The sequence below is a fragment of the Alexandromys fortis genome, unplaced genomic scaffold (genome assembly GCF_014885135.2).
Source record: "Alexandromys fortis isolate MF-2015 unplaced genomic scaffold, M_Fortis_MF-2015_v1.1 scaffold_177, whole genome shotgun sequence".
Classification (NCBI taxonomy): domain Eukaryota; kingdom Metazoa; phylum Chordata; class Mammalia; order Rodentia; family Cricetidae; genus Alexandromys; species Alexandromys fortis.
In genome coordinates, this window is record NW_026068056.1 from 385,801 (window position 1) to 412,564 (window position 26,764).

Here is a 26,764-nt window from a genome sequence, read left to right on the forward strand (position 1 = left end):
TTCTGCTATGTAGTATTCCATTGTGTAAATGTACTACATTTTCCTTATCCATTCTTCAGTCGAGGGGCATTTAGGTTATTTCCAGGTTTTGGCTATGACAAACAATGCTGCTATGAACATAGTTGAGCACTTGTCCTTGTGGCACGATTGAGCATCCTTTGGGTATATACCCAAAAGTGGTATTACTGGGTCTTGAGGAAGGTTGTTTTCTAATTTTGTGAGAATCGCCATACTGATATCCAAAGGGGCTGTACCAATTTGCACTCCAATCAGCAATGCAGGAGTGTTCCCTTTACCCCACATCCTCTCCAGCATAAGTTATCATCAGTGTCTTTTGATCTTGACCATTCTTACAGGTGTAAGATAGAATCTCAGAGTTGTTTTGATTTGCATTTCTCTGATGGCTAAGGATGTTGAACATTTCCTTAAGTGTCTTTCAGCCATTTAGATTCCTCTGTTGAGAGTTCGCTGTTTAGGTCTGTACCCCATTTTTTATTGGATTATTTGTTTCTTTGATGATCAATATTTTGAGTTCTTTGTATATTTTGGAGATCAGCCCTCTGTCTGATGTGGGGTTGGTGAAGATCTTTTCCCATTCTGTAGGCTGACATTTTGTCTTTTTGACATTGTCCTTTGTTTTGCAGAAAGTTTTCAATTTCAGGAGGTCCCATTTATTAATTGTTTCTCTCAGTTCCTTGCTACTGGGGTTATATTTAGGAAGTGATCTTCTGTGCCAATGCATTCAAGTGTACTTCCCACTTTCTCTTCTATGAGGTTCAATGTGGCTGGCTTTATGTTGAGGTCTTTGATCCATTTGGACTTGAGTTTTGTGCATGGTAATAGATATGGATCTATTTTCATTCTTCTACATGTTGACATTGGGCTTCTACATGTTCTGGGGCTCTGCTTGTTTTAAGATGTTGTGTTTGGAACCTCGATTGCTCAGTATGTGACCATTGATTGTGTCTCACAGTAAGGACACCTTTGATTGTATCCCATTGTAATTCCTAAGACTTTTGTTCACAGTATTCCCACTGAGCATGTAGGATGCCAGTCCGTCCACAAATTCTAATGCTTTTCAGAAATGGTTTAGTAAAAGTCAGGTCCCTTGTTAGTACAGCAGGAGAGAGAGAGAGAGAGAGAGAGAGAGAGAGAGAGAGAGAGAGAGAGAGAGAGAGAGAAGTTAGGTAAGATGTGGTCTGCACAGGGACACATGGATTCTCTAGTGATTTCTGTAATATGTAACATCTGGAGGAGCCAGAAGGAAGGAATTTGAGGTGACTTAATAAAATCTATGAGCTGAAATCCTAAAGCATTGGGAGATTTGTTCAGAGATTATTCTTTGTTCCATATGCAATCCCCACAAAGTTTCTTGCTATGGTCCAGACTCACTACACATTTGGAAATAGAAAAATTTTAAAGGCAAATGGAGTTACAAAGCAAGCACAGTGATGGCCCCAAGATGGCTCAACAGCCAGAAATTGGAAAGAAACACAAACTTAACAACCAGAAACCAGATGCCAAAAACAATGACCTGGGGCAGATGGCTTGGATGTCATGCATAAGGACTCAACTTCAATCTGCTGCACCCCTGAAAAAAAATAAAACAGCCACAAAAATCAACACCACCTCAGTCAACCCCACATTATAACTGAGCTGATGAAATGAAGATCCAAGTCTTTAAGGAAATTCAGTGAATCTAGCATCTTCCAGCTAAGAGGACAGGGAAAGAAGCAGCATTATAGGTAGACAAAGCTTTGAATACTTCTACTGAAAGAATAGTCTCTTTCTTAGTCAAGTGAAAATAAGAGAAATAACTTAGACAGCCTAGCTTTGGGTTTTCCAACTATTCTCTCAGGCCTCCTGGAGAATCTTGTGTCTTTCCTAAGCAGATAAATGGATTTTGTGGCTGTCATGGAGATAGACTCTTCTGGGGGGGGGGCTGAAATCCAAGACACTTTGACCTCTGTAAATAGGATAAAAGCTGGCAGGTTTTCAAACCTGCTCAAGAGGGACCATTAACTGAGCATGTCCTCTCTGGGTGGATATTAGTTCATCGACTTCCTAAGCTTCTCCCAGATGCTTCCAGTCAGGATGGGAAGGGCTGTCCTGGGAGTTTGCATACAAGTATTTGGGGGTGTCCATTGATAGGAACAAGAACTAATCCTTAATCCAAAGATGGCCAGAGACAGGTGACACAAATGGAGACTGAATATCTTTAAGATGTTTTCTTTGTCCTTCAACTCCTAGCAACCTGCCTGTCTACTTGTGACATTGAGCTCTGTTTTGGATAAGAGTATCTTTTCTCTTGATAACCCTTTCCAGCTGTGAGACACATTTACTTCTACGTCTAAGAAAAAGGATGGTGTGTGTGTGTGTGTGTATGTGTGCACATGCATGTGTGTTTGTGTCCACAGCAGGCTGCCCTCGCCTTGGAATGACACCTAGAAGCTGCTAAGTAGAGCAGGGGTACAATCCAAACCTGAAGGGCAGAATGGACAGAGGCAAGAGGCCTGTCATGTACAGCATTGTCCAGCTACTCTTCTCTGGTTTCAAAACATCTTTCAGTCATTTTCTTTTGCAATACACTGGGTATTTTCCATCTATCCAAGGTCAGCTCTGTACGTGTGTGTGTGTGTGTGTGTGTGTGTGTGTGTGTGTGTGTGTGTGTAGGGAATTTTACTGAACCATGATGGCTTTCTCATATTTTTGATAGTTTCATTAGAGAAAAGCAAGACTGGCTTTCATCCACCATCCACAATCCATAATTGTGTTTGACCATGTTCACTGTTTCTGAATGGCTGGCACAGTGGCCTATGCGGTCTTTGATCCACCATAGCGTTTAACTGTCTCTGTCCTTTTCTCTCCAGCGGAAGATACTAGTCTGTCTCAGAAGAAGAAGGTGACTGTGGAAGATCTTTTCAGTGAAGATTTCAAAATTCATGACCCGGAGGCCAAGTGGATAAGCGGTATGTCTGTAGTTCTTAGAGAACCTGGGATGTCCTTCCCACCCCACTTCCTCTCGTTCATCTCTATGTGGGAGGTTGTCCTCTCTTCCCTTGTGGCAGTGAAGCTCTGCAGAAGGTCTGATCTGTGACTCTGACTGTCAACACATTGCCATCATCAGAGCAGGTGGCCCTGGGAAAGCCACTCCTTACTCTACAGGCTGCCTCACAGACGTCAGCATGGCCTCAGCTCTGTGAGACATGTGTCTGTTGAGGACCCATCCTCCATCATCCTCAATGTGTCCCCTCCCTCCTGGAGCCATTACTTCTCTCAGGGAGATGAAACACGTTGCTAAGCAACAGAGCTTATGGTGCTGCTCTACTGAGCATGCCTTCTCCTTGGTACTGGTCTTCTCTGCTTAAGTTCGCGTTCACTCACCTGGGAGCTGTGACCAAGAACTGTGCAGAGATCTGTGCAGATACTGAGACGCATACCTTCCCTCTCAGCTCCAACCTGGATCCAATCTCATTTTAGAGTTTTGGGAGACTTTCTTCTTAAACAACAGAACAAAAACAGAACAGGGTATAGATAGCGGTATGGTCCTGACTCTTGGCATCCGGGAGGATGACTTTCCTCCAAGGGGGTCTCAAATCCCATGAGCCTGCACTGTTGCCCTCCTGGCAGGTGGCATTTCTCCTGCTGTGTCCCTGGCTGTGCTTTGCATTGTTTTCCCTTTAGGTACTGCTCTCAGGTTGGCAAGCCTTTCCAGGGCATCAGGTCCAGGCTCAGGGATAGGGTATTCCAGAGAGCAGCAGGTTTCCTGAGAGCCTTATATGGCAGAGGTGGTCTTCAGCACGGTGGGATGGCCACCCACCCGACCCCCAGTTTTGTGCCCTTTGCATTGTAGTGCTTGGTGTGGTATTGTTAGAGCCATTTGTTACCCAATAGCCCTGGGAAGGCTTCCCATACTTTGCCAACTGAAAAAAAAGTCAATTAGCAGTACTCCCACCTTCTAGCTCTTCCTCTGGGCAGTGGTTTCTCTCTTATCTGTACTATGATTGTGGTATTAGTTTTTGACCCCAAGGTTAGCCCCTTCCCTGAGCAAATCAGGATATGGATGTTTCAAAGTATGTGTTTTGTAAAGTCTTCAGAGAAATGACAAGTGGGGTGTTGGGGGTGTCTGTGGATATAGTACGTGGGGACCCAGCACAGGGGGATAAGAGAGCAGAGGTCTCCTGCTGCCTTGGGAGTGAACTTCACTTTCAGTGTTGAAGGTGCCTTAGCATCCCCCCCCATCCTACCCCAAGTGTGTGTGTGTGTGTGTGTGTGTGTGTGTGTGTGTGTGTGTGTGACTGCAAGCACCCACACACATGTGCATGCATCAATGAACACATGCACACATTTGTGTTTTGACTCAGTGTTTGGGCAGGTCTGAGCACTCAGGCAGTGCTCAAGGTCAGATCTTGAGAATGCAGCACAGTCTCACTGGGAGCCCAAGGATGCATTCTGGAGAGGAACATTGATCCTAACTCAATAGATGCAGAGAGATGGATTCCCGCTTTCTCCCTCTCCGTGGGAAGGCATTTTGGAGACTGTGAGCAGTCTTAAATGGATGGCTAGGGTTTGTTAGATAAGAGAACAGACCTCTGGGAAATGTAAGTCTAAAGCATCAGCCTGTGCTAAACTGTGATCAGCAGAACCAAATGCAAGCTGAGAGACAATACCCAGAGATGAGAAAGTAAAACATCCAAACGGGGGCAGAAACAAGCTCAGAGGATACATGGAAGGGTAGAAATAAGGGTGCCAGATCCAACTCTGGGGCTCAGAGACCACTGGAAGAGAACCTGGAAAAATTCCAGCAGGGGCCAAAAGTAGAGATGTGCACTTTTTTTATTAGGTTGCCATGGTTTCAGGCAGCCTACACCTAAAGCAACAGTCTATGTGAAATGAGCAGGGTGGGGCGGGGGGTGGTGTTAGTGACTGTGGAAGAGAAGAGGAGGGAAGGGGGGGAAAGTGAGGAAATGAGAAGGGGAGGGGAAAGGAGGGAAGAGGGCTGTAAACCATGAAACAGAGGCACAGGTTGTATAAGACACTGAAAGCCAGGGCGGTGTCTCTGAGCTGCCCTCCCACCGCTGTCCGCATCATGTGCTGGGAACTTGTTCTGACTGAATGAGAACAGCTGCCTGGAGATGCGCTGACTCCACCCAAGGGAAGCCAGCCAGAGTGCTTTCTTTCCCCCCAAACTGGGGTTAATTTAACCTCCTCCTCCTCTTCTTTTTCTTCACCCCTCTTCTCTTCCCCACTTTCTCCCCTCTTCTCTCTTCCTTTCCCCTCCTCCTCAGGATAATCCCCTGGGTGTCTGGTATGTCTTAACCTCTCCGTAAGTACCTCACACCTATTAAGCCATTTGATTCTCACAGGCTCCACTGGTCCATTTTCAGGTATGTGAACTGAGGCTCAGAGTGTTTAAGTAGCTCAGCCCATATCCCACATCAACCTCACCTTCTCTGTGTTTACAGACTGCCACACCAGGTGGGATCCGGGTCTCCTGTCTCCGGGACATTTCTCTTGTGCCCTCACCAGCTACCTTTTCTGCTTTTAAGCACTGTCTGGGCTGTGAATAGCACAGAGCTCCTACCATCTACTGACCGCTAGAAGGAAATGGAGACTTTCTCTACTGAGAAAGTAATTTAGATTTTTTTTCACATCAATCGCTGGTATTAACATGTGGCTTAGGTTTAATATTGGAGCTCATGGTCTAGAAGGAAGGCTCTGTTTTTATCATAAGGAAACTATGCTAGGTGAAATTCTTAAGACTGTAGACTTTACTTGGTTCTTTTTAAATAAATTAATAGTCTTGTTGGTAATATAATATTGCATAAGTGATTAAAAGGTAATTAATAGTAAGGTTCTAAACACTAAGCAAAGCTCCATGTTCTCAGAATGGCCATGCTGACAGAAGTTCACTGAGCCCGTGTTTGTGTGTCATTATACCAGCTGGGTAATGCTTTGATTTGTGGGTTAATTACAATAGCAATTTTTATTTACTTTATTGTTTCTTAAGCATACCTTCTCTGAAAGCTTGAAATCTTCTAGAACCCTGAAATTGGAAGAACTTCCTTGTGCTTTTGTTTCCATAGAGGAAGAGCAGAAACTAGCAGAGCTGACAAGGCCTCTGCTTCCTGGGAGGTCCCTCCTGCCTGCAGGCGAGAGACTGGTAGCAGCTGCATGCTTCCACACACCTGCTGCATTAAGTAACTCCTCATATTTGTTACAGTAACTGCTCGTCCTCTCGACCTTTGGGGACAGCTTTAGTCACTGTTTTATTGCTGTAAAGAAACACCATGACCACAACTCTTGGAAAAGAAAGCCTTTAATTGGAGCCTTGTTAAGTTTCAGACTTTAGTCCATCATCATCATAGCAAGGAGCATGGTGGCCTGCAGGCAGGTGCTGGAGAAGTATGACACACTTCCTCCAACAAAGCCACGCCTCCTAATCCTTTTCAAACAGTGCCACTCTCTGATGGCTAAGCATTCCAATATATAAGCCTATGGGGCCATTCTTATAGAAGCTACCACAGGGATCTTTTCTGTGCTGTTCCAGGGTTGTGTGACATGGGACGACATTGTGGCTACCACTTCTTTCCAGACTGAATCAGCCCAGTTCTACTCTGCCTGAAGTGATGGGCAGCCTCAGACCTTCCCCTCTCGCCTCACTCCTCCATCCATCATCTTCATCTGAAATGACCTGGGAGAGGTTGCAGCACTCACCCCCTCTTCTAGCCACCAGTGACCTGCCCCTCTCTACACGGCCTCTAAAGAGATCATGGGTGGGCTTTTACTGGCTTGAGGAATAATTGTAGGGAACCTCTTCTTTCACCCCTGAACATTTTTGTGCATGAGAATACGCTGATCTTGAAATAAATACATCCTCATTTCTACTCCCATTCTACACTCACATCTTGACCTTCTTCTTGTCCATGTCCCCACTGTCTCTACAGGTCTCCCTGTCCTATACAACCTGGGACAGCTGTCTACCACAATCCTATTCACACTCTGCTTCCCTTGCCTCAGTGCCCACTCTGATTAGGCATCTACCCCAGGCTCCTGAACTTCCGCTTGTCAAGGTCACAGAGGACCTCCAAGTTAGAGAATGCCAATTCCTCAAGGTCATTTCTTAGATCTTTCCTCTCTTGCTATCAGTGTTCTGACCTCTCCTAAATGCACATCTCCAGACTAGAGCCCTCCTCTTATGTCTCATATACCTCGAAGACCTTACAGATTTAACCTTAAGACACATCTCCAAATCGGGGGTCCTGATCCCATCTGAAACCATAAACACACACATACCTCCCCAAAAAACTGTGTCCCACACACAATACAACTTCCTAATGTGGACTGATGAGAAACTCATCCACTTGAGTCTCCTGTACCATCCCCACAAGCTGCTTCTTAGACAAATAGTCCCTTTCTATGCCCAGCTGGGATTGGTGTTAATTCCAAAATGAGGGTAGTGGGTTTCTACATGGAGTCCACCTACCCCCTTGTCATTTTTCAATTCTTTTTTGTTCAGAGTTTCATACTGCCCAGGCTGGACTCCAACTGCCTCTGTAGTAAAAGACAGCCGTGCCCGGTGCAGACTTTCTTCTGGTCACCTCATTTTCTTGAATCCTTCCACTTGTTGGCAGAGAGCCCTCTGTGTCTCGGGACACAGAGCTGGAGAGACTGGAAAATTGGAGAAAATTGCCTCCTTTGAATGTAGGAAAGGATCAGCTGGCTGGTTGCTACTGGAAAAGTCTATGTTTGAGGAGATAAAATTGGCCTTGGTGCTCGGGGCTCAAAGCAATTTCATTCCCAAATGTGTTTTAGCTTCTCCGTGTTGTTCTGAAAAACCAGATGGGTGTTTTTTTTTTTTTTAAATAAAGCTTGAGGGGTTCAGTAAGAAGGAAATTCACGCTTAAAATGGTTTGTGTTTTTCCACTGCTTTTGGGAGACCACAGTTTTCAATCAGAACCAGAGTGGAAGAGAAGACATACCTTGGGTATCCCTGATGGCAGCACCCTGGCCTATGGGCACATTGATCACAGGAAAGTACCCAAGAAGGATGGGTAAACAGAGCAAACCTGTTTCTCACTGCCTCTGTCTGTTCCAAAATCCCTGACCAAGACAACTCAAGGAAGGAGGAATTTACTTGGACTCATAGTTCAAGGGATAGTCCACCATAACCGGGATCGTGTGAGGGCGAGATAGTATGGCCGTGATCCCATCGCATGTGCGGCCAGGAAACAGAGAGATGTGCGCCGGTCATCATAGGTTTCTACTGCTGTTTCAAATGCCATGGCCAAAAGCAGCTTGAGGGGCTGGAGAGATGGCTCAGTGGTTAAGAGCATTGCCTGCTCTTCGTAAAGGTCCTGAGTTCAATTCCCAGCAATCACATGGTGGCTCACAACCATCTGTAATGAGGTCTGGTGCCCTCTTCTGGCCTGTAGACGTACAAACAGAATATTGTATACATAATAAATAAATATTTAAAGAAAAAAGCAGCTTGAGGAGGAAAGGGTTTATTTCTCTTAGACTTCCACACCCGTCTATCACTAAGGGAGGTCAGGACAGGAACTTACACAGAATCCTAGATGCAGAAACTAAAGCAGCAACGTGGAGGAATGTAGCTTACTGGCTTGCTCCTAGGGCTTGTTCAGCCTACTTCTTTATACAACCCAGGGCCGCCTGCCCAGCGGTGTCACCTCCCACATCACTCATTAATCATGAAAATATCCTACAGGCCACTCTAGCGGAGGCATTTTCTCAGTTGAGGTTTCTTCTTCCAATGTTAACCCAACCTTCGTCAATTTAACAAAAAAACTGCCCACCACGTTGGTGCTCGGCTCCATTTCTCCTTTTATTCAGTCCAGGACACCAGCCCATGGAATCAGACCACCCACAGATAAAGCAGGACTTCCCGCCTCAATGAACCCAGTCTAGATCTTCTCTCACAGATATACAGATATGCAGATATAACGTGTGTCCAGTGAGCAGATGGGCCTGATACGAGGGGTCATGTGAAGTGCTGCATACAGTGAACCCTGAAGCACACCCCTGTGCTGTACGGCAGGTCTGAGTTGTACGCACTATGTGATTGCAATGCATGTTTGTGCAGACAACAGTTGACTGCCCTTCTCTTCTATTGTGGTCCACCGCATCTTTCCTCTATCCCAGCCTCAGGAGCCCAGTTATTCCTCTGGTGGCAGAGGCAGTCACATCTGACCACACCTGTGCTCCGTCAAAGCCTGCCCATCAGTGCTGTTCTGCCCCCTCCTCTGACGTGGAAGCCCCACACTTCATCTGAGATAAAACCTCGATCTGCTCACCCTTCTCCGAATCTTCCTGCGGCTATTGCCCATGCTTCCCACAGGAAGAATGCAGAGGGCAGGAGCATTCGGTGTCAGGGGCGATACAAACAGCCACAGTGGCTCCATTACACATTTCCCTGACTTCAGTCTCTCTGATTCTATTTCAGTCTTCACTAAATACAGATGGGCAGGGGCTGGGTTGCATATCAGAAATCCTCCATGACAGATACATTACAATTCATAGCGGTAGAAAATGACAGTTATGAAGTAGCAACAAAGTAATTTTATGGTTGGAGGTCACCACAATATGAGGAACTGTATTAAAGGGTTGCAGCATTGGAAGGGTTGAGAGTCAATGCTTTAGACGCTAGAAAAATATGACGCAAAGAAGTTAAATGTGCTGTGTGTGTGATGGGCCGTGACTGTAGTCTCTGCACGCAAGAGGACTGGAGGGCAGTTCGAGGCTAGCCTGAGCTACAGAATGTGAGCCTGTCTCAAAGACCTGAGCGGATGGGGGAGGGGTTTAAGAGAGGTGGGGAAAACTGGAGGGGAATGGGAGGAGAGGGGGGAGGGGAAACTGTGATCAGTATGTAAAATAAATGAAAAAATTTTAAATAATAGTAAAAGAAAGAACTTGTCTCAAAAAACGAGCCCCTCTTTTCAGACTTATCCAGATGGCTTTTGGAGAGACCTTGGTGTGCCTTCCTGGGTTTCTTTTTTTCTTCTTCCACCCCACTGCCACTTCCTCTCTGCATCACAGCCTCGGCCTGCTCACCCGGTGGACCACCACCCCACTGCCCCCTTCCTGCTTTTGCTCCTGTCTCTGTCTGCAAATGTTTTGAACCAACATTTCTCTTTGTGAATTCCCATTCACTCCTCTGGCTTGACCTCAGAGAAATCCTCTTGAGATTTTCACATTAGAGTTCATTGCGAAGGCCAGACCTGTGTCTCCCCTTCTAGGGGGACATCTAAGTAAGGGAGTGACCAGCTGAGCTCTCGGACACCACCCATGTTGGCTTTCTGAAATGCTCACAGTCTGCCGCCACACCTCAACAATGACATGATGTCCCACTGTTGGAACATCATGATGCTGGTCCTCCAGTCCTCAGAGGCTAGTATGAGCCAATAGTCTGTCATCAAAGAGGGATGAGGTCTGACTCTTTATCTTTGGCGAGCATTACTTTTCTGGGAAATTTAAATACTTCTCTGCTACAGCCCATGCCTACTGGTTGACAGATCTCTTTTTTTGCATTACAAAGGCCTTTTTGATCTAGGGAAATATATGTTGGTGGGTTGAGTGTGTATCTGTATATGTACATACATTTTTTTTCCTTGAGAAAGAGAATCTCAAATGAGATTTCTGGGCATTTTCCTCCTCAGCATGAAGACTGATTTAAAAAAAAAAAAAAGAAGAAGAACATTAATCATTTGTTTCAAGAACACAGAGACTATTCAGGGAATTTTCTAAGGGCCTCAACATGTCCCATAGCCCTCACTCTCCTCCTCACTGGAGCAGATGAGCAGATGGGCCCACAGGTGGGAGAAGGGGATGGTAGTCATTCTTCATGGTTATCTCTAAGTCCAGGACAGGTGGCCTTCCACATGCCAATGCAGCCAGCCTAATAACAACAAAGATGTTTTTGCCCCAGACTTTTAACTTCAACCAAGTTAAGAGTGTGAGAGCTCAGATGGGTCCTAGGGTCATAGCCATTTGGGCCGAGCATGCAACGTACTCTGGTACCTTTTCTCCAGTGGTTCTCAGAAGGCACGCCAGAGAGCCCGTCATCCTTCACATGGTGAGCGTTCCTGTTAGCATTCATTGCCTCAATTAAATTATCCCATGCAGTCCTTAAGTACGGCAACCTGCTGGAACCTAATTAATTATCATTGACATCTTCCCAAATATGGATCACCTTCTTAATTAATAAGAGTCTCTTGATCTCTCTGTAATTGAGCATAACCCCCTGGGGGCTGGGAGGTCTTCTACCTGCACCTACGTTCATGGTCAGGTGGCTATTTCCTTCTCTTACCTTCATAGTGAGCTTCTCCAGGGCCTTGAAAACATTACGGTAATTATATTCCACTCATAGGCCAGACTTCCTGGCCTGTAATAAAGTTTTGCTAAGTATTAATTCATCGAAAAACTGAGTCAGTGAGCGAGAAGCTGCGTATGTTTTTGTTTTGTTTCCTGTTGCTGTAATTAAATGTCTTAACAAAAGCAACCTGGGGAGGAAAAGGCCACTCACTCAGAGTTCCAGGGCACAGCCCGTCTTCGCAGGGAAGTCACAAAAGCAAGAGCTTGGGAGAAATGGTCATAGCATGTCTTTAAACCGAAGTATACTGTTTAAAACACAAACTTAGTGGGGACCAAAGAAGTGGCTCAGTGGTTAAAAGTACTTGCTGCTCTTCCAGAGGATCTGAGTTCAGTTCCCAGCACCCAACTTAGACCATTCACAACCACCTATAACTCCAGCTCCAGGGACCTGACACCCTCTTCTGGTCTCTGTGGGACACACACACACACACACACACACACACACACACACACACCACATCACATAAATAAAAATAGAAATCTTTTTTTTAATTTAATCTTGGGTTAAGATCTCAAAATAAGTCAGGATAAATGAAAACCCAAGTAGATTGAAAATAAAATGAGAGCCTGCCATTTCACTGGCCAGTGAACATTAGGAACAATGGCCACGTTAGCATCCCCTGGAGCCCTTCTTTAAGCTATTAAAAGCCTTTCTTCCTAATTACCCAGATCCCGAGACAGCACTGAAAAGGAAATGCCAGGTAGTAAACACTAGAAGTTTCAGTTCCCTCTGACTCTGGGGAGAGTCTGTTCCCTTTGATTTCCACGTCTTCTTCAGCTTCTCCTCCTAGCTCCTTTGACTCAAAACCCTAGAGAGGAAAAGGTTGACAGCAGACTGTATTCCCACCCTTTGTACGGACCTGATCAACAGAATGAAATGAGGAGGCGAGGAGGATCTAATTTGAATGGAACGACTCACATTTTAAATGAGCCCCTCTGAGTATGGCGATTTAATATTCTTCTAGGCACGAAGGAACGCACAAAAAAGAGGGTCAGAATTGAGGACCTCTGAACAGAAGTAGCAAGCTCCTCTTCTCATTTGCTTGTGAAAAAACATTGCACGGTTGTATCTTCCCATGGCTTCCCCTCCAGGTTAATAACCTCCTCTCTTTGACCTATTTTCATAGACTCCATCATGGAACCAAGGGTGATGGAGTTCTCCACTGGTCTAGCTACATAAACAACACGAGCAGATAAAACCGTATCCTTGAGTCACCTTTTGTTTGCTCGGGGTGTGGGACATGGGACTCTGGTTTGTGGAGTCATAAGAATGGCAAAGACATATAAGACACGGTCAGTTCCTTGTAGGCCCAACATGAGGCATGTTTTAAACTGTTTCGTTTCAAAGGCAATGGTTTATTTTCATTTGCTTAGTCATGTCAGGACTGTCTCTGTAGGGTGGCATACAGTGCCCAGGACACATTAGTCACACGAATGAACATATGGAGTTGGCTTTTTTCTGGGGATTGTTTGCCAAGTCAGTGCAAATGTAAGGGAGCAGTATGTCCTGGTTTCCTTTCTGTTGCTGTGGTGAAACACTCTAGGAGAGGAAAGGGTTAATTTCATCTCATGCTCCCAGGTCATGCTCCGTAGTTGAGGGAAGTCATGGCAGGAGCTCCAGGCAGGAATCATGGAGGAACACTGCTTGCCGGTTCCTCTCTGGCTCATGCTCTTGTACAGGCCAGGCCTGCCTTCCTAGGGATGGTGCTGCCTGTAGTGGCCTGAGCCTCCCACATTAACCATCAGTCTGGACAGTCCCTCACAGACATGGCTCCAGGCCAGTCTAATCTGGGCAGTTGCTCACTTAAAGTTCCCTCCTCCCAGATGACTCTATAGATTGTGTCAAGTTGACATTAAAAACTAACCCGCACAAAGTATAAAAATTCCACAACTACCACATAAAGAATGTTCCTTAAAAAAATAAATAATTAAAAATGAAAGAGGCGGATGAGACAGGTGGATTGCATGTACCTGACTTATACATTGATTTTATAGGAGTTTTGGATAATTTAAAGACCTGGGTGCCCTAAGATAGTCAAAGGAGTCTTCCCACTTCTCACCTCACCTCTGCTGTGCTCCCTGGCCTCGAGTTTGCTCACCCTATTCTCCCCTTCCAGCTTCCAGCTGTGGATAATATCACACCAGCAGTTAGACATGCCCAAGCCTGTTCTTTCTGGCTGGTGGCCTCTCTGTTCCTTACATGAACAAACTGAAACTTTGAAATGCCTTTGAGCTTTGGCTGATTTGTAAACAAGACATGGCTTCAAGTGTGTCTGCCTCTTAAATTATAATGTGGAGCCCACATCACTGCCCAGGAAGATGATTCCTTGGTTCAGAGGAAGCTCTTATTCTTTTAGCTTTTTCCCCTGCATCTAAGGTCATTTTCTGAAGATCAACTATGAAGTCACACTTAAGGATTGAAACCCACCTAGCTCTGAAGACAAACTCAGCCATGAATATAAAAATACTCAGCTTTTATAACCATTTTCCTAACTAAGACTCATTGGCCCCCATCTGCCGCTTAAACTGGGCTTACCTCAGAAAATAGTGTGTGTTTTCTAAATCCGTTAGCAACAAAAGTGGTGCACAGCTGATACAGGACCATTGAGTCAAAACTGGCACTTCTCTGAAGTGACATCACTTGCCTGTGGCAGGAGCCGTGCATGTGACAGACTAGGTCTCCTCCCAGATCACACTGCATCAGTTTTCCCAGGATCCCTGAGTGCTCGCATGTCAGGATGGCTTTGGCTGTGAAGTGTGAAGGACACTGCAGGTGTGCAGATGATGACATGATCCTGCTCCTCTGCCCGCTTACTGCATAATCACTAAGTCAAGACCTGCAACTTCCATGGGGGCTGGAGAGATGGCTCAGAGAGTAAGAGGATTGCCTGCTCTTCCAAAGGTCCTGAGTTCAATTCCCAGCAACCACATGGTGGCTCACAACCATCTGTAATGAGGTCTGGTGCCCTTTTCTGGCGTGCAGGCATACATGCAGAGAGGATATTGCATACATAATAAATAAATAAATAAATAAATAAATAAATAAATAAGACCTGCAACTTCCAGTGCTTCAGCTACCTGGGGACCCCAGGCGGGGGCAACCTGAGAGAGACGCTAAGGAAATTTTATTTATGTTGATATGAGCAATTGAGACTTAATGGTACATTATTGCATTGACGCGCATAGTCTACAGAACTGAAATATTTGGGTTTCTTTTGTCCTGAAATGGAATCGCCTCTGTCCTCATCTTGAGTTCCTAGAGAGACGAAACCACTACAGGAAAGCAAGAGGGCATTTCTAGACATGCCTCAAGTTGCTTGTTTGTGTTGAATTGCTTGTTATTCGGACTTCTTTGTTCAATATAATACCTTTATTATTTAAGAAATTCATATGTGCATATAATGTATTTTGATCATATTCACCCCTAATCCTTCCTAGATCCACCCTCATCCCCTCATTCCTCCTAACTTTGTCTCCTCTATTTCTCTTGTATAATCCAATGAGTACAGCTTGTTCTGGTTGCTTAGATTTCTTGAGCTATACAATGCACTGCAATGCAGTTTCAGATTTGTCTTTGTCTTTGTCTCTCTCTCTCTCTCTCTCTCTCTCTCTCTCTCTCTTTCTCTCTGTGTGTGTGTGTTTGTGTGTGTGTGTTTGTGTGTGTGTGTGTGTGTGAATACCTGCATGTATGCCTGTGCACCATGTATGTGTAGGTACATGTGAAGGCCCAAAGAGTGTGTTGGATACCCTGGAGCTGGAGTTACAATCAGTTGTGAGCTAGCTGATGTTAGTGTTGGGAGCCGAACCTGGGTCCTCTGGAAGAAGACTCTGAACCACTAAACTGCCAATCCATCTCTACACTCCCATGTTTTAGTTTTGTTTTGTTTCTGTTTTGTTTTGTTGAGAATTGAAGAGTAGAGTCTAAATTCTGGTTTTGGAGTCACATGTAGACCAGAATGTGATCCCTAAGCCCTGTGTGAGCAGGGATTTTGTTCCTGGCTTTTGTATAACATCTGCTTTGTGGGACTGCCATACTTATTCAGAGAATTCTGGAAGATGAGAATTCTGGAGGGCTGTCTGACAGGGCTGCTGTGTTACCCACACAGAAGATGAGATCGCGTGAAGTTAGTAAAAGGCATATAACCGTTAGGAGCTCAGGGTTAGCAACAAACTTACATAGTAACACATCACACAAGGGACTTTTCACTCAGGGCCATTGCATCTGAAAGAGAGGTTCTCTTAGGCCGATTATTTACAATAACTGTCCCAAGAATATGGACAATTGGCCACCTTGGAGATTGTGCCGATGTCTTGTTAACAAGACTCTTTCTGGGGAAGGGTGAAAATCAGACTGTTTGCAGAGGGATTCAAAGCCTGGCATTCTCTCTTCATCCTGCCTCCTCCAAGCCAGTCAGCTCCGTGCATGCATGCTCACAGTCATCCAAGAATAATGGTGAAAAATGAAAAGACAGAGGCCTCCCTTGGGCCCTACAGGCTGGGGAGAACTTCCTCTCACCGGGTTATCATAATGAACCAGGAGTGCATCCCCAGACAGTGAAGCCAGAGTTCAAAGAAAGGGCAGCATATAGTCCTGGGAGCCTAGAAAGTCTCACCGAGGTGACATTTGCATCAGAGTGGTATTTGAAAGTAGCTGTGACTTTGCCGAGGGAAAATGGTTGGTGGCTTAAGTAAGAGGGAATAACTTCTAATGTGAGAAGCAAACAGGCTGAAACACTTGCAGCTTGTCAGAAATGGATCAGCACCTTGGCTGGGTTTAAGGCTGGAACATTCCAGAGACTGGCAGAAGCAAGACTTCTTGCCATGAGAGAGGGCATCAGATCTCGAAGGTCCTTATTATTTAAGATGACTCCTCTGAGCCACAGGACTCTGGTGACCTCTGAGTGGTGCAACCTGCCTGCTTCTTTCTCTGGGTGGTAAGGGCGGACAGGATAAGAGCTGTGCTGGGGTTTGAATGTGAAACTTACCCACTCACTGGCTTTTGTATTTGGAACTTGGTCTCCAGATGTTTTAGAACTTAGAGGAAGCTTGAGGAGGTGAGGTCTTGCTGGTGGAGCGAGCCCCTTCAAGCTAGCCTTGAGGTTTGATTGCGCAGTTCCACCTCCTGCCCGCTGTCTGCTTCCTGACTGTGGATGCAATATGGGCCAGCTGCCTCATGTTCCTGCCTCTGTGCCTTTCCCAACCATGATGGGCTCTAACTCTTCCAACTGTGAGCCAAAATGAACCCTTCCTCGCTTAAGGTGCTTCTTGTCAAGTATTTGGCCTCAGTATAGAGAAAGGCAGCTAATACAAGACGGGAAAGGGTATGTCGCCACAGATTTCGGTTTCCCAGAAAGTGCTCTAAGGTTACCTCTGGGCAGAGAGAATGTTGTAGGCAGGGCATCAGATAGGAGTGGGAGACATATGCAGGAACAGTATGTATAGCTGGTGGAGAAAGGGGTCAGGAGAGCGAGGCTTCACTAGAGCTGTGCTTACAGCCTACGCTAATGAGCATGTGAAATATCCCTGCTGCAAGCGAGCATGCTCCCTCTGCAGGGACCTGACCGCACGAAGCCCAGGCCAGAACACATACTCATAATGGACAGTTTATAAAAAGGCATAGTCTCAGATTTTCAAACAGAAGATTCTCACAATTATTTATCTTAAATTTTAATGAGATACTCATGATCTGTTAAGGATTTTTTCCTCTCTGTGGAATAAACATTAGCAAACTTAATTTATTCCTGGAGAAATATAGAGGTAAATGGGTCTCTGAAAAGCGTTCACTATAATCCTTTTTTCTCAGACATTGAGCCTGCAAATCTCCTGCCTAAAAGGAATAAATTAATTTTTGAAGAGTAAGATGAAGAAGCTTCGAACATGAAAGTCATAAAGATTCACTTAACGTGACTAACTTGACCCAATGGGGGGCTCTGGGAGCCCAGGGTTTTTGCTAAATAAGAATCGGCATATGGTAGAGGGTCCTGTGATTTCTAGTAGTCTTCCCTGGAGGCAGTCTTAGTGGTGTAGTCCCCTGAAGGCCCAGGAAGTTGTGCATTGTGGGCACAGACCCGGCAGAAAATTCAAGCTCCTGTGCGCCCACCTAGGAACTGGACCTTCCATTCAAGTGTAAGCATCATTATCTCAAGAAGCAAAGAGCCTGCACAGATCTGGACCTCCACACCATCCAGAAACCTCTCAAGTGAGTCTGACGGGACCCAGGGCCCGCTACCACTCAAAACTGTGCTCTGAGAAATTGACAGGAGTTGTCCTTAACATGACTTTTGAAGGGTTGAATGGCAAAGACATTGCCGCAAAAGCACAAAGACCTGAGTCGGGAACCCTGGCACCCACATAGAAAGCTGGGCATGTCTGCAGATGTTTGCAACCCCAGTGCTGGAGTGGGGAGAGATGGGGGACTTGCTGCCCAGCCAGTCTAGCCATGCGAGGGAGCTCCAGGGCCCAAAACAAGGTAGAGAAGAATACTTGACACTGACCTCTCACCTCCACATACATCTGTACACACACATGCATATGTGCACACACACGCATTTGTGCAGACACACGCATATATGTGCAGACACGTGTGTTATGTTTACACACCTGAGCATATATATACACAAACAAACAAAACAAGTATCACTTTGAAATAAAAAAAAAAAGTGTGCACCTGACCACGGCTAAAGAATTTGGGATATTTGGTGTTCATCTTGTGTTACACTCAAAGAACATAAAACATTTTTAAAAATTAATCTTCCCAAAATTCTGTCTACAAAATCGGATCTAGTCTCCTGGTTTGGTATTTAGAGGGCAGTTTGGCCCCCATTGATTCTTACGCTTTATCTCTCAATCCTTTTGTACAGATAGTTGCAGGTGGGATATATTGTGTAAACACACACACACTGGCTCAGTGGTTAAGAGCACTGATTGTTCTTCCAGAAGACCTGGGTTTGACTCCTGGCTCACACCCATTTAGAGCTCCTGTCCCAGGAGATCTGACACCCTCTTACGTGTCAGTGCCCATGTGTGTAGTAATAGGAGCGGCGAGGCTGCGTCCCCGGCACCCGGCCGCCCACATGGCTAGCTTATGCCCGAAATAATTACACGGAAACTGTATTTTTTAAACACTGCCTGGCCCGTTATCTGTAGCCTCTTATTGGCTAGCTCTTACATATTGTTCTAACCCATTTTTAATATTCTGTGTAGCCCACGAGGTGGCTTACCAGGGAGGATCTTAACCTGCATCTGTCTGGAGTGGGAGAACCATGGCGACTCCCTGATTCAGCTTCTTTTTCCCAGCATTCTCTTCTGTCTACTCCACCTACCTAATTTTCTGTCCTATGAGGGCCAAGGCAGTTTCTTTATTATCAACCAATGAAAGCAACAGATAAGATACAAGACCCACCTCCATCACATGTGGAAGACTGAGTTTTAAACTCAGTGTTCTTCAATTAAGAGCACATAGTAAAACATTTTAGTTTAATTTTGTGTGCTTACTAAGTTGATAAATATGACTCCAGCAAGTTCAGTTTTCTTGTTCTTTTTTCTCAGCATCCTTTCAGGCATTGAGCATTTTGTGAACCAGTGCCCTCTAGTGGCTAAAGGTATACTTAACAAGGACAACATTTTAGTCTGGCTGGCGTACTGTTAAGGCCAGCATTTTAAAAGCTGTGGCCTTGTTGAAGACGCATGTATTGTATATGTTGAGCAAGCAGTCATGAAGACAAATACTATCCAGCTTGTCAACTGGGCATGTAATTTCTTGGTCACTGACCTATCAGTTCACTTATTAATATATAATGTTGCCCTGGGTATAAATTTAGCTGCCTGTCATTTATAATAATGTTAATGATGTGACATGCCATCATTTGAGCAGGAACTCTGCCTCCTGCCAAAGCCGAGAGCTCTGATAATTATTTTCTGAAATGTAGTTAGGTGTGATGTGGAGACACGAGCGCAGGAAAGCTCCTGCTAAGTCAGGGGACGCACAGCTGGGACCTCATTCTTCAGGAAAAAAAATTACACTTGTCTCACGTTTCCTTTTTTGTCCAACAGTTCATTAGAGCCCAAAAGGTGAGGACCATCGTCCTCAGAATGCAAATTAAATGCTCCCTCTCAAAATAGCCCACCTTCCCTAAAAATAAGAAACAGGGAGTGGAAGGTAGGCTTTTCTCCTTCCCTGCATATGCTGTCGCGGGACTCATAACAAGATGGGTTGCAACTCGTAGTCTGCGGTTTTAACCCGCGGTGTGTGCTGCAGCGCACAGAGGTCGGTCTGTGCAGTCTGAGTGATGGCATGTGAAAGGCGGCAGCTAGAAAAAGCAGGGGCCGCGACGGTTGAGAGACATGCCACTGAAAACAGTGCCAGGCAGTCCTCAGAGACCGGGGCTCTGTCGGTGTGTGTCCTTGTCACTAAGTCCTGGTGGCAACACTGTAAACTGAACATCGTGGTCCCATCCACCCCTCAGAGATGGGACGCCGGGACTGGAAGGCACTCCACCGCCCTCCGCGGTCCTGTCACGCCTGAGAAGCTTTTGCATAAATCTCTCCCATGACCCCCTTTTAAAGTAAATGATTAAAATTTAGAACAGATGTATATGACAGAAAGTGACAGAGAGGATAGTGTTCCCTCAAGCCAGCACCTGGATCCTTTGATGTTGCGTTTACCACAGTCCGTGAATACTGATAACTTTGATTAACTGAAGTCTAATCTTTTTTCCAATACTTCCTTAGCATTTAGGTATTATGTTCCCTAATATGCCCACATGTGCGCGCGCGCACACACACACACACACACACACACACACACACACACATACACGCGTCACATCCATGGCACCCAGTTTCATTTAGTTCCCACGTCTCCCTAAGCTATTCCTTCTGTGACACTTTCTCAGACATTCTTATTAGTGTTATGCATTCCCCAGGTTGATCAGTCAAATTGATTGCCTCTGTTAAGCTATCCCAGCATTATTGGGATAAATCCCACTTGGTTACAGTGTAGAATTTTCTTTAGGTTGTTGGGCTTGGTGTATTAGCATTATTGGGGGGGGGGTTGCAGCTACATCCCTAAGTGATGCCTGTCCACAGTTTTCCTTGATGGCTCTGATTTGTTATTCCTTGGGGAACAGGCTTAATAGGATGCATTCAATGTGTACCTGGCAGTGTGTTCCTTTACTGAAGGGTCACTTGGCTGGATACACAACAACTGGCTGATCATATTCTCCCAGTGTGTTGAGTGACACCCCACTGTCCTCAGAACACCAAAGCTTATGATGCAGAGTCTGTTCTTAGCCTGACATAAACTCCATGTACAGGGCAAGTCATCTCCCCATGGTGCCAGCAGGATTCACCCCTTATCTCCTGACAGTTGATCACAGGGTCTCTAGGCTTGGATCTTTCTAATTTATTGTTCTTGGGATTTGTTGGGTTTTATTGTGTAGATTCAAATTTTCAGACAAAATTCGAGAGTTCTTTGCCATTATTTCTTCAAACATTTCATCCTTTTTCAGTCTCTCCTCTCCTTTGGGGACTCCATCGTGTGCTTATTAACATATGTAATGAGACTCCCCAGACCTCTGAGACCTGATCTTATCTTATATTCTGCATTTTGTTTCTCAGACTGAATAGCTTTACGTTGTCATCAAGTTCATGGGTTCTGTCTTGTTTTTAGTTGCTGTGGTTGTCAACCCCAGTCTTTCTGTTTGGCCCTTAGTGAGGGGCTTGTGTTTCTTTATTGCTATTCTCTGTTTGCTGAGGCATAGTTGCCTTGATTTCTATGCCGCTCTCAGCCTTGCTTGCTTTAGTTCTTATCTAACTGCTGTCTGTTCTGTATCTTTGCCAGACTTTTATTCTTTAGGCATGGTGTATTTTTGCTAGGTCATAAACATTTAAAATAATGCAGCATACCAACTCTGGGGATCAGTCACCTTTCACTTTATATCACTGGTTGCTATCATCACCATTATTATTTATTTAATGTTTTCATGGACAGACTCACTTATGTCTGCACGCTTTGTAAGTCTAGACACTCAGAGTCTACTTGTTGCACTTAGTGGTCAAATATGATTGGACAGAGATGTCTTTATCTTAACCCAGTAACCACTCAGATTTTACCAAATTCTGTTGACCTGTTAAAGCCATAATCGGCCAACAGTTTACTACTCCACAGTAGTCCTCACTGTATTTTTTCAGTTTCAAGGGCAAGAAAGATGAAAGCTCTTGTAGGTCTTTCTTGGGCACAGCTCTAGCTCTGGCATCTGGAGTCTAGTAATGTGATGTTCATGACTCCTAAAACCCTCTGGTTCACTCCTTGGTTTTTCCTATTTTAAGTATTTTTAACAAGGTCTTGTTACTTCAACTCTTACCACCACTTCAGGTAAGGATGCTTGTGTGAAGCAATTGCCCCTGGTTATCTGCACTAACCTCCCCTCCCCCATGCCACCCCAGAGAAAGGCCATTAGCAGCGAGTCAGCTCTGAGTCAGTGCATAGAAAGACAACTTAGGTTTCTAACCACCTGTCAGGTCAACTAACAACAGTCATCCAGCTGTGGGGTTTCTGGGGAGCCCCGCACTGCCATTCTCCCTCCAGCAGCTTTTAGGATCCCCCTCTTCATAGCTTTTGCTACTGTGAGACTGGGCACTTTCAAGCCTTCTAGGGAGATGGGAAGAAAGCAGATGGAAAAAACACTGCTTAAAATGCCCAGTGCTCTCCTGTGGCTTGGTGGTGTTTGTTTTTATTGAATAAATGTTCCTCAGATTGTTGTAAAAAATCACTATATAATTGCTGAGGCTTGGGAAAGTTCACCTTGACAACATTACAGACTACTGGTTTTGTGGGGAGCGGATTTTCCAAGTCCCCATGGGCCATCCTGCCTGTGGCTCCCCGCTCTGTGGGATCCTACTGGCTGTTTCTACAACTCCAATGCAGCCGATGTTGATGGGTACCCAGGAGGATGCACTGTTTCCCACTGAAACTTGCACAAATTGTCAGCGTACCGTAGAATTTCACGAATTCCTCTGCTGTGGGGAATGGGATGTTTGAACCGAGTGCTTTTTCTGTGCAAAGCTGTATGTTTTGAAGGTTCTCGACTGCTGTGTCTGTAATAGTGCTGTCATCTGAAGGAGAAGTACTTTGAGGCGTTTATTCCACAACGCTGGGATGCCTGGTGCCGTGGGGAGCAACATCCCCCTGATGTGTGCACTTTTCTTTGACTAATGTATCACATAGATGATGTCACAATGGGCATGTCGCTAAATTCCTCTACTTAACCTATACAACCACAACTCCCCACTGAGAGCCCTGCATACCTGCAAGATGGCTCTGGGCAGTCACAGACCAGCTGCCCCTAGGTCACAACCCTATTTAAAAACAATTTCTCTTGCATTCTTTTCTACACAGAATGCTGAAGGAAAAAAAATGAAGACTCTGTCAGACATGGAGGTATTTGACTTTAATCTCAGCACTGAGGAGGCAGAGGCAGGTGGATCTCTGACTTGGAGGCCAGCCTGGTCTACATAGTGAGTTTCGGGACAGCCAGGGCTACACAATAAGACTGGCTTAAAAATATAAGGGACTCAAAATATCTGAGGAAAAGCCTCTGCTTCTGGTGACACTCGGGTGTAGCTCTGCACTTAGGGCAGCAGACGTAGGACATAGGACACCCTATCACTCCCAACACCCCTTGGAAGCTGCTTGGTTGGATCAGGAGGTGACTATGGAGAGGGACCACTAGAACTGTTCTATTGTGGCAGTTATGGCAGTGATTGTAAATTCCAGGTCTCATTTCCCACCAACAGGGAAGGCCATAGCTTCTCTAAAATGCTCTCCATGAGACCAGAAATTAAAGACCCCAATTTCTGAGTCCAGGATCATTCCAAGTTCACCACAGTCTCCAGCAGATGCAGAAACTGGCTCCAAATGAACAAATGTATCAGCGGACCTCTTGAGGCTTTTTCCCTGATGGTCTCTCAGCGTGAGAGGCCGCACCACGTCTTCATTATCAAAAGGACTTTAAGCTGAGTGATTGAAGGTTATAGACACTAATGGAATGATGGAAATTTTTTTTAAATGAACCCTTATACAACCGGAAAATATTTAGAGAACATACACCAATAAAGAGGTCCAAGAACACTCAATATAGTCGAACCTTATAGCATAGTAGTATATATGAGAGGGGTCAGTGTTTGAAGACTTTGCACCGGTGGTTTTAAAGCCAGATTTAAAGGAATTTATGGGCATAGATTAATGAAAGTCTTCAGGCATTCTGAACCAAAGATACAATGTGGGCATAGGTCAATCCTATGAGGACACATCAGGCAAAAGTGGGGCTGGCAGGGTGCAGGGTGTTACCGCTAATCGTTCCTCCACTGAGAAATTGCAGAGACCCCTGGCCTAAGGTCATCCAGTCCATGACTGCACAGCTCCGTCATGTGGCCACCCAGTGCTCTCAGTGGGGAACCGAGGTCATTGCTAGATAATTTGTCATAATATTGCGCCAGAATGTACCTCTGATACCTTCTACTCTTGAATGTAACTGTATCTTTCAGAGTAGCTCAAATCAGTTTAATATGTTCTGTGAGCATCAATATGTTGAGGAAGTAGCTGTTCAGTCTAGTTTTTTGTCAACTTGACACAGGCTACAGAGCGAATCCCAACTAAGAAGATGCTCCTGCCGGACTGTCCTGTGGGCAAGCCTGAGGTGAATTTTCTTGACTAATGATTGATATGGGAGGCTTTAGCCCATTGTAGGTGCTACCACAGCTGGGAAGGGATTCTGGGGTGCATAATGAAGCAAGCTGAGTAAGTCATGAGGAACAAATCAGTAAGCAGCGCTCCTCCACAGCACTCCTCTGTGACCTCTGCTTCAGTCCCTGCCTCTTGTCCTGCTTGTAGTCCAGCCCTGACTTCCCTCAGGGAGGAGCTGGAATCTGTGAGGTACAATAACCCCCCCTCATGTTTCTATTGGTCATGGCATTTTATCACGGAAAGAGAACCCAGCCAAGACAGAAGCTGTGCTTTATCCTCTGCATTGTGCTCTGGAGGCTCAGGTGTCTGTGGGCTCAGAGCAGCAGAGAACCCAGGGGATGTTTTGTTGTATTGTCAGATGCTCTGTTCCTAGTTCACACTGGCTTGCCAGTGAAACCTCCGAATCCCTGTGAGTGGTTGAAAGAAAATGAGAGAGGAGGTAAAGCCTGGGGTAGTTTATTATTATATTCATTGCTGATGCTATGTATTTCTACAAAGCTAGCATTAATTGTTGGGGCTGGGGAGATGGCTCAGTGATTGAGGGCACTTGCTGCTCCTGCAAAGGATCTGGGTTTAGTTCCCAGCACACAGTGGCAGCTCACAACCTGTAACTCCAGTCCTAGGAGATCTGATGTCTTATTCTGACGATAGAGGCCACCAGGCACACATGTAGTACATACACATAAATACAGGGCATACACTCAAATATAAAAAATAAGAAAACATTGTTGGAATAGGGACGGCGGCAGGGCTGCGTCCCCGGCACCCGGCCGCCCGCATGGCTAGCTTATGCCCAGAAATAATTACACGGAAACTGTATTCTTTCAAACACTGCCTGGCCCGGATAGTTCCAGTTCCTTATGGCTAGCTCTTACATATTGTTCTAACCCATTTCTAATATTCTGTGTAGCCCACGAGCTGGCTTACCAGGGAGGATCTTAACCTGCGTCTGTCTGGAGCGGGAGAACCATGGCGACTCCTCACACAGCTTCTTTTTCCCAGCATTCTCCTCTGTCTACTCCGCCTACCTAATTTTCTATCCAATAAAATGGGCCAAGGCAGTTTCTTTATTAATAAGAAATCACTCCCACATCATTTCCCCTTTTTCTGTTTAAACAAAAAAGAAAGGCTTTAACTTTAACATAGTAAAATTACATATAACAAAACAGTTATCAAGTAAGAATTACAGTTACAATATTTATATCTATTTTATCTCTTATCATAACTAAGGAAAACTATAACTAACCATTCTTCAACTCCATCAAAGACTCCAGAAGGATATAATATTACCTATCAAACAAGAAATAAGAAAACTCTAGAAATGACAGAGACATCTCGCTGCCTGGACAGTCACCCAAAGTTCCTCTGTACCGTTGGGGCATCCATCTTCGGCCTACAGGCCCATAGTATCCAGCAGACATTCTCATCAAGCAAGAAATTCCAAAGACAGTTCAGTCACTTTTTGCTGTGTCCTGCAGAATGTCTCACAGACTCTTTCATGAAGCAGGAACCCCAAAAGGTCATCTCACCTTTAGGCAAGTTCAGCAGTCCTCTCTCTGCGGGTTCTCTGTGTCCAGTTTATGCAACAGTCCAGGCAAGAGCAGTTTCTTGCCCAAATGGCTATCAAACTCCATAAGGATTCTCTTCGATGCCCATCTTCCTCTTGAAATAGATTGGTGCTGCCAGGAGCAAATGTGTCTCATTGTCATGAAAAACCCTAAGTTATTAAAATATCTTAAATGCCATATTCTGCAGCCTTTGAAAGATATGAAGAATGCCTATCTAACTAAAATATCTCTCTATATATCTAGAAAATCTAACTAACATGACTACAAGCTTAAGTATTAGCGATGATTATCCATTAACAACCTATATTTCCTAATTATACATTACATTTTTAAATGAACTACACAATCACAATACCTTAATCAAGATCAAAAATACATATACATATAACAAAATTGACCATAAAATCCATACCAATGCAAATTATTCATATCTATATCATATCCCCCTTTAAATGTAAAAGAACATTTATAAACAATATTTGGGAACATGGGCGTAGTTTTTTCTCTACAAACTGCTTCCTGCTGAATAGGGGCGTCGTTAATTAGGTTGTTCATGATATAACCTGTATGCTAGTTTCATCTCAGTTGGCAATTGAGCGAAGCAATTTTTTGAGGGTATTCACAGCAACCTTTCAGGAGGGCGTGGTCTATCATACCAAATCGGAATAGATGCAATCCACAGGGTCTCATCCTCTGCAAAAACAAAAGAAGACCCTCTCCAAAGCATCATATCCTTAGACCCAAATTCTGAAATCATAATACCCTTATATCCATTTTGGTTTAGATTGGCAGCCCATGTAATGAAATGTCTCTCTGTACTTAGCTCCTTCACAGTCAAAAATTTTAAAGAAAACACAATGTACATAATCCAGACTCTCTGTGAATTTTCCATTTTTACGTGGCTTATATTTCTTTATTTCTTTTAATCTATAACTCTCTGTACTTCTGTACTCTGTCTCTTTAAAGACTTTACCCTTTTTCTTTTTAAGACATTAACTTTATTCTTTATATTCTTTTTCTTCTCTTTCCCAAGCCTACGTACATTTATCCAACAGTGTCT

At 44.8% G+C, this 26,764-nt stretch overlaps 1 protein-coding gene across 1 annotated transcript in view; it reads left to right on the top strand.

Annotated features, from left to right (window-relative positions):
• Dpp6 (dipeptidyl peptidase like 6) overlaps nt 1–26,764 on the top strand; it is a 434,651-nt gene that overhangs the window by 122,325 nt on the left and 285,562 nt on the right. The window contains exon 3 of the mRNA XM_050119955.1: nt 2,871–2,969. Within this exon, the coding sequence (XP_049975912.1) occupies nt 2,871–2,969 (99 nt within the window). The remainder of the gene's footprint in view (nt 1–2,870; nt 2,970–26,764) is intronic.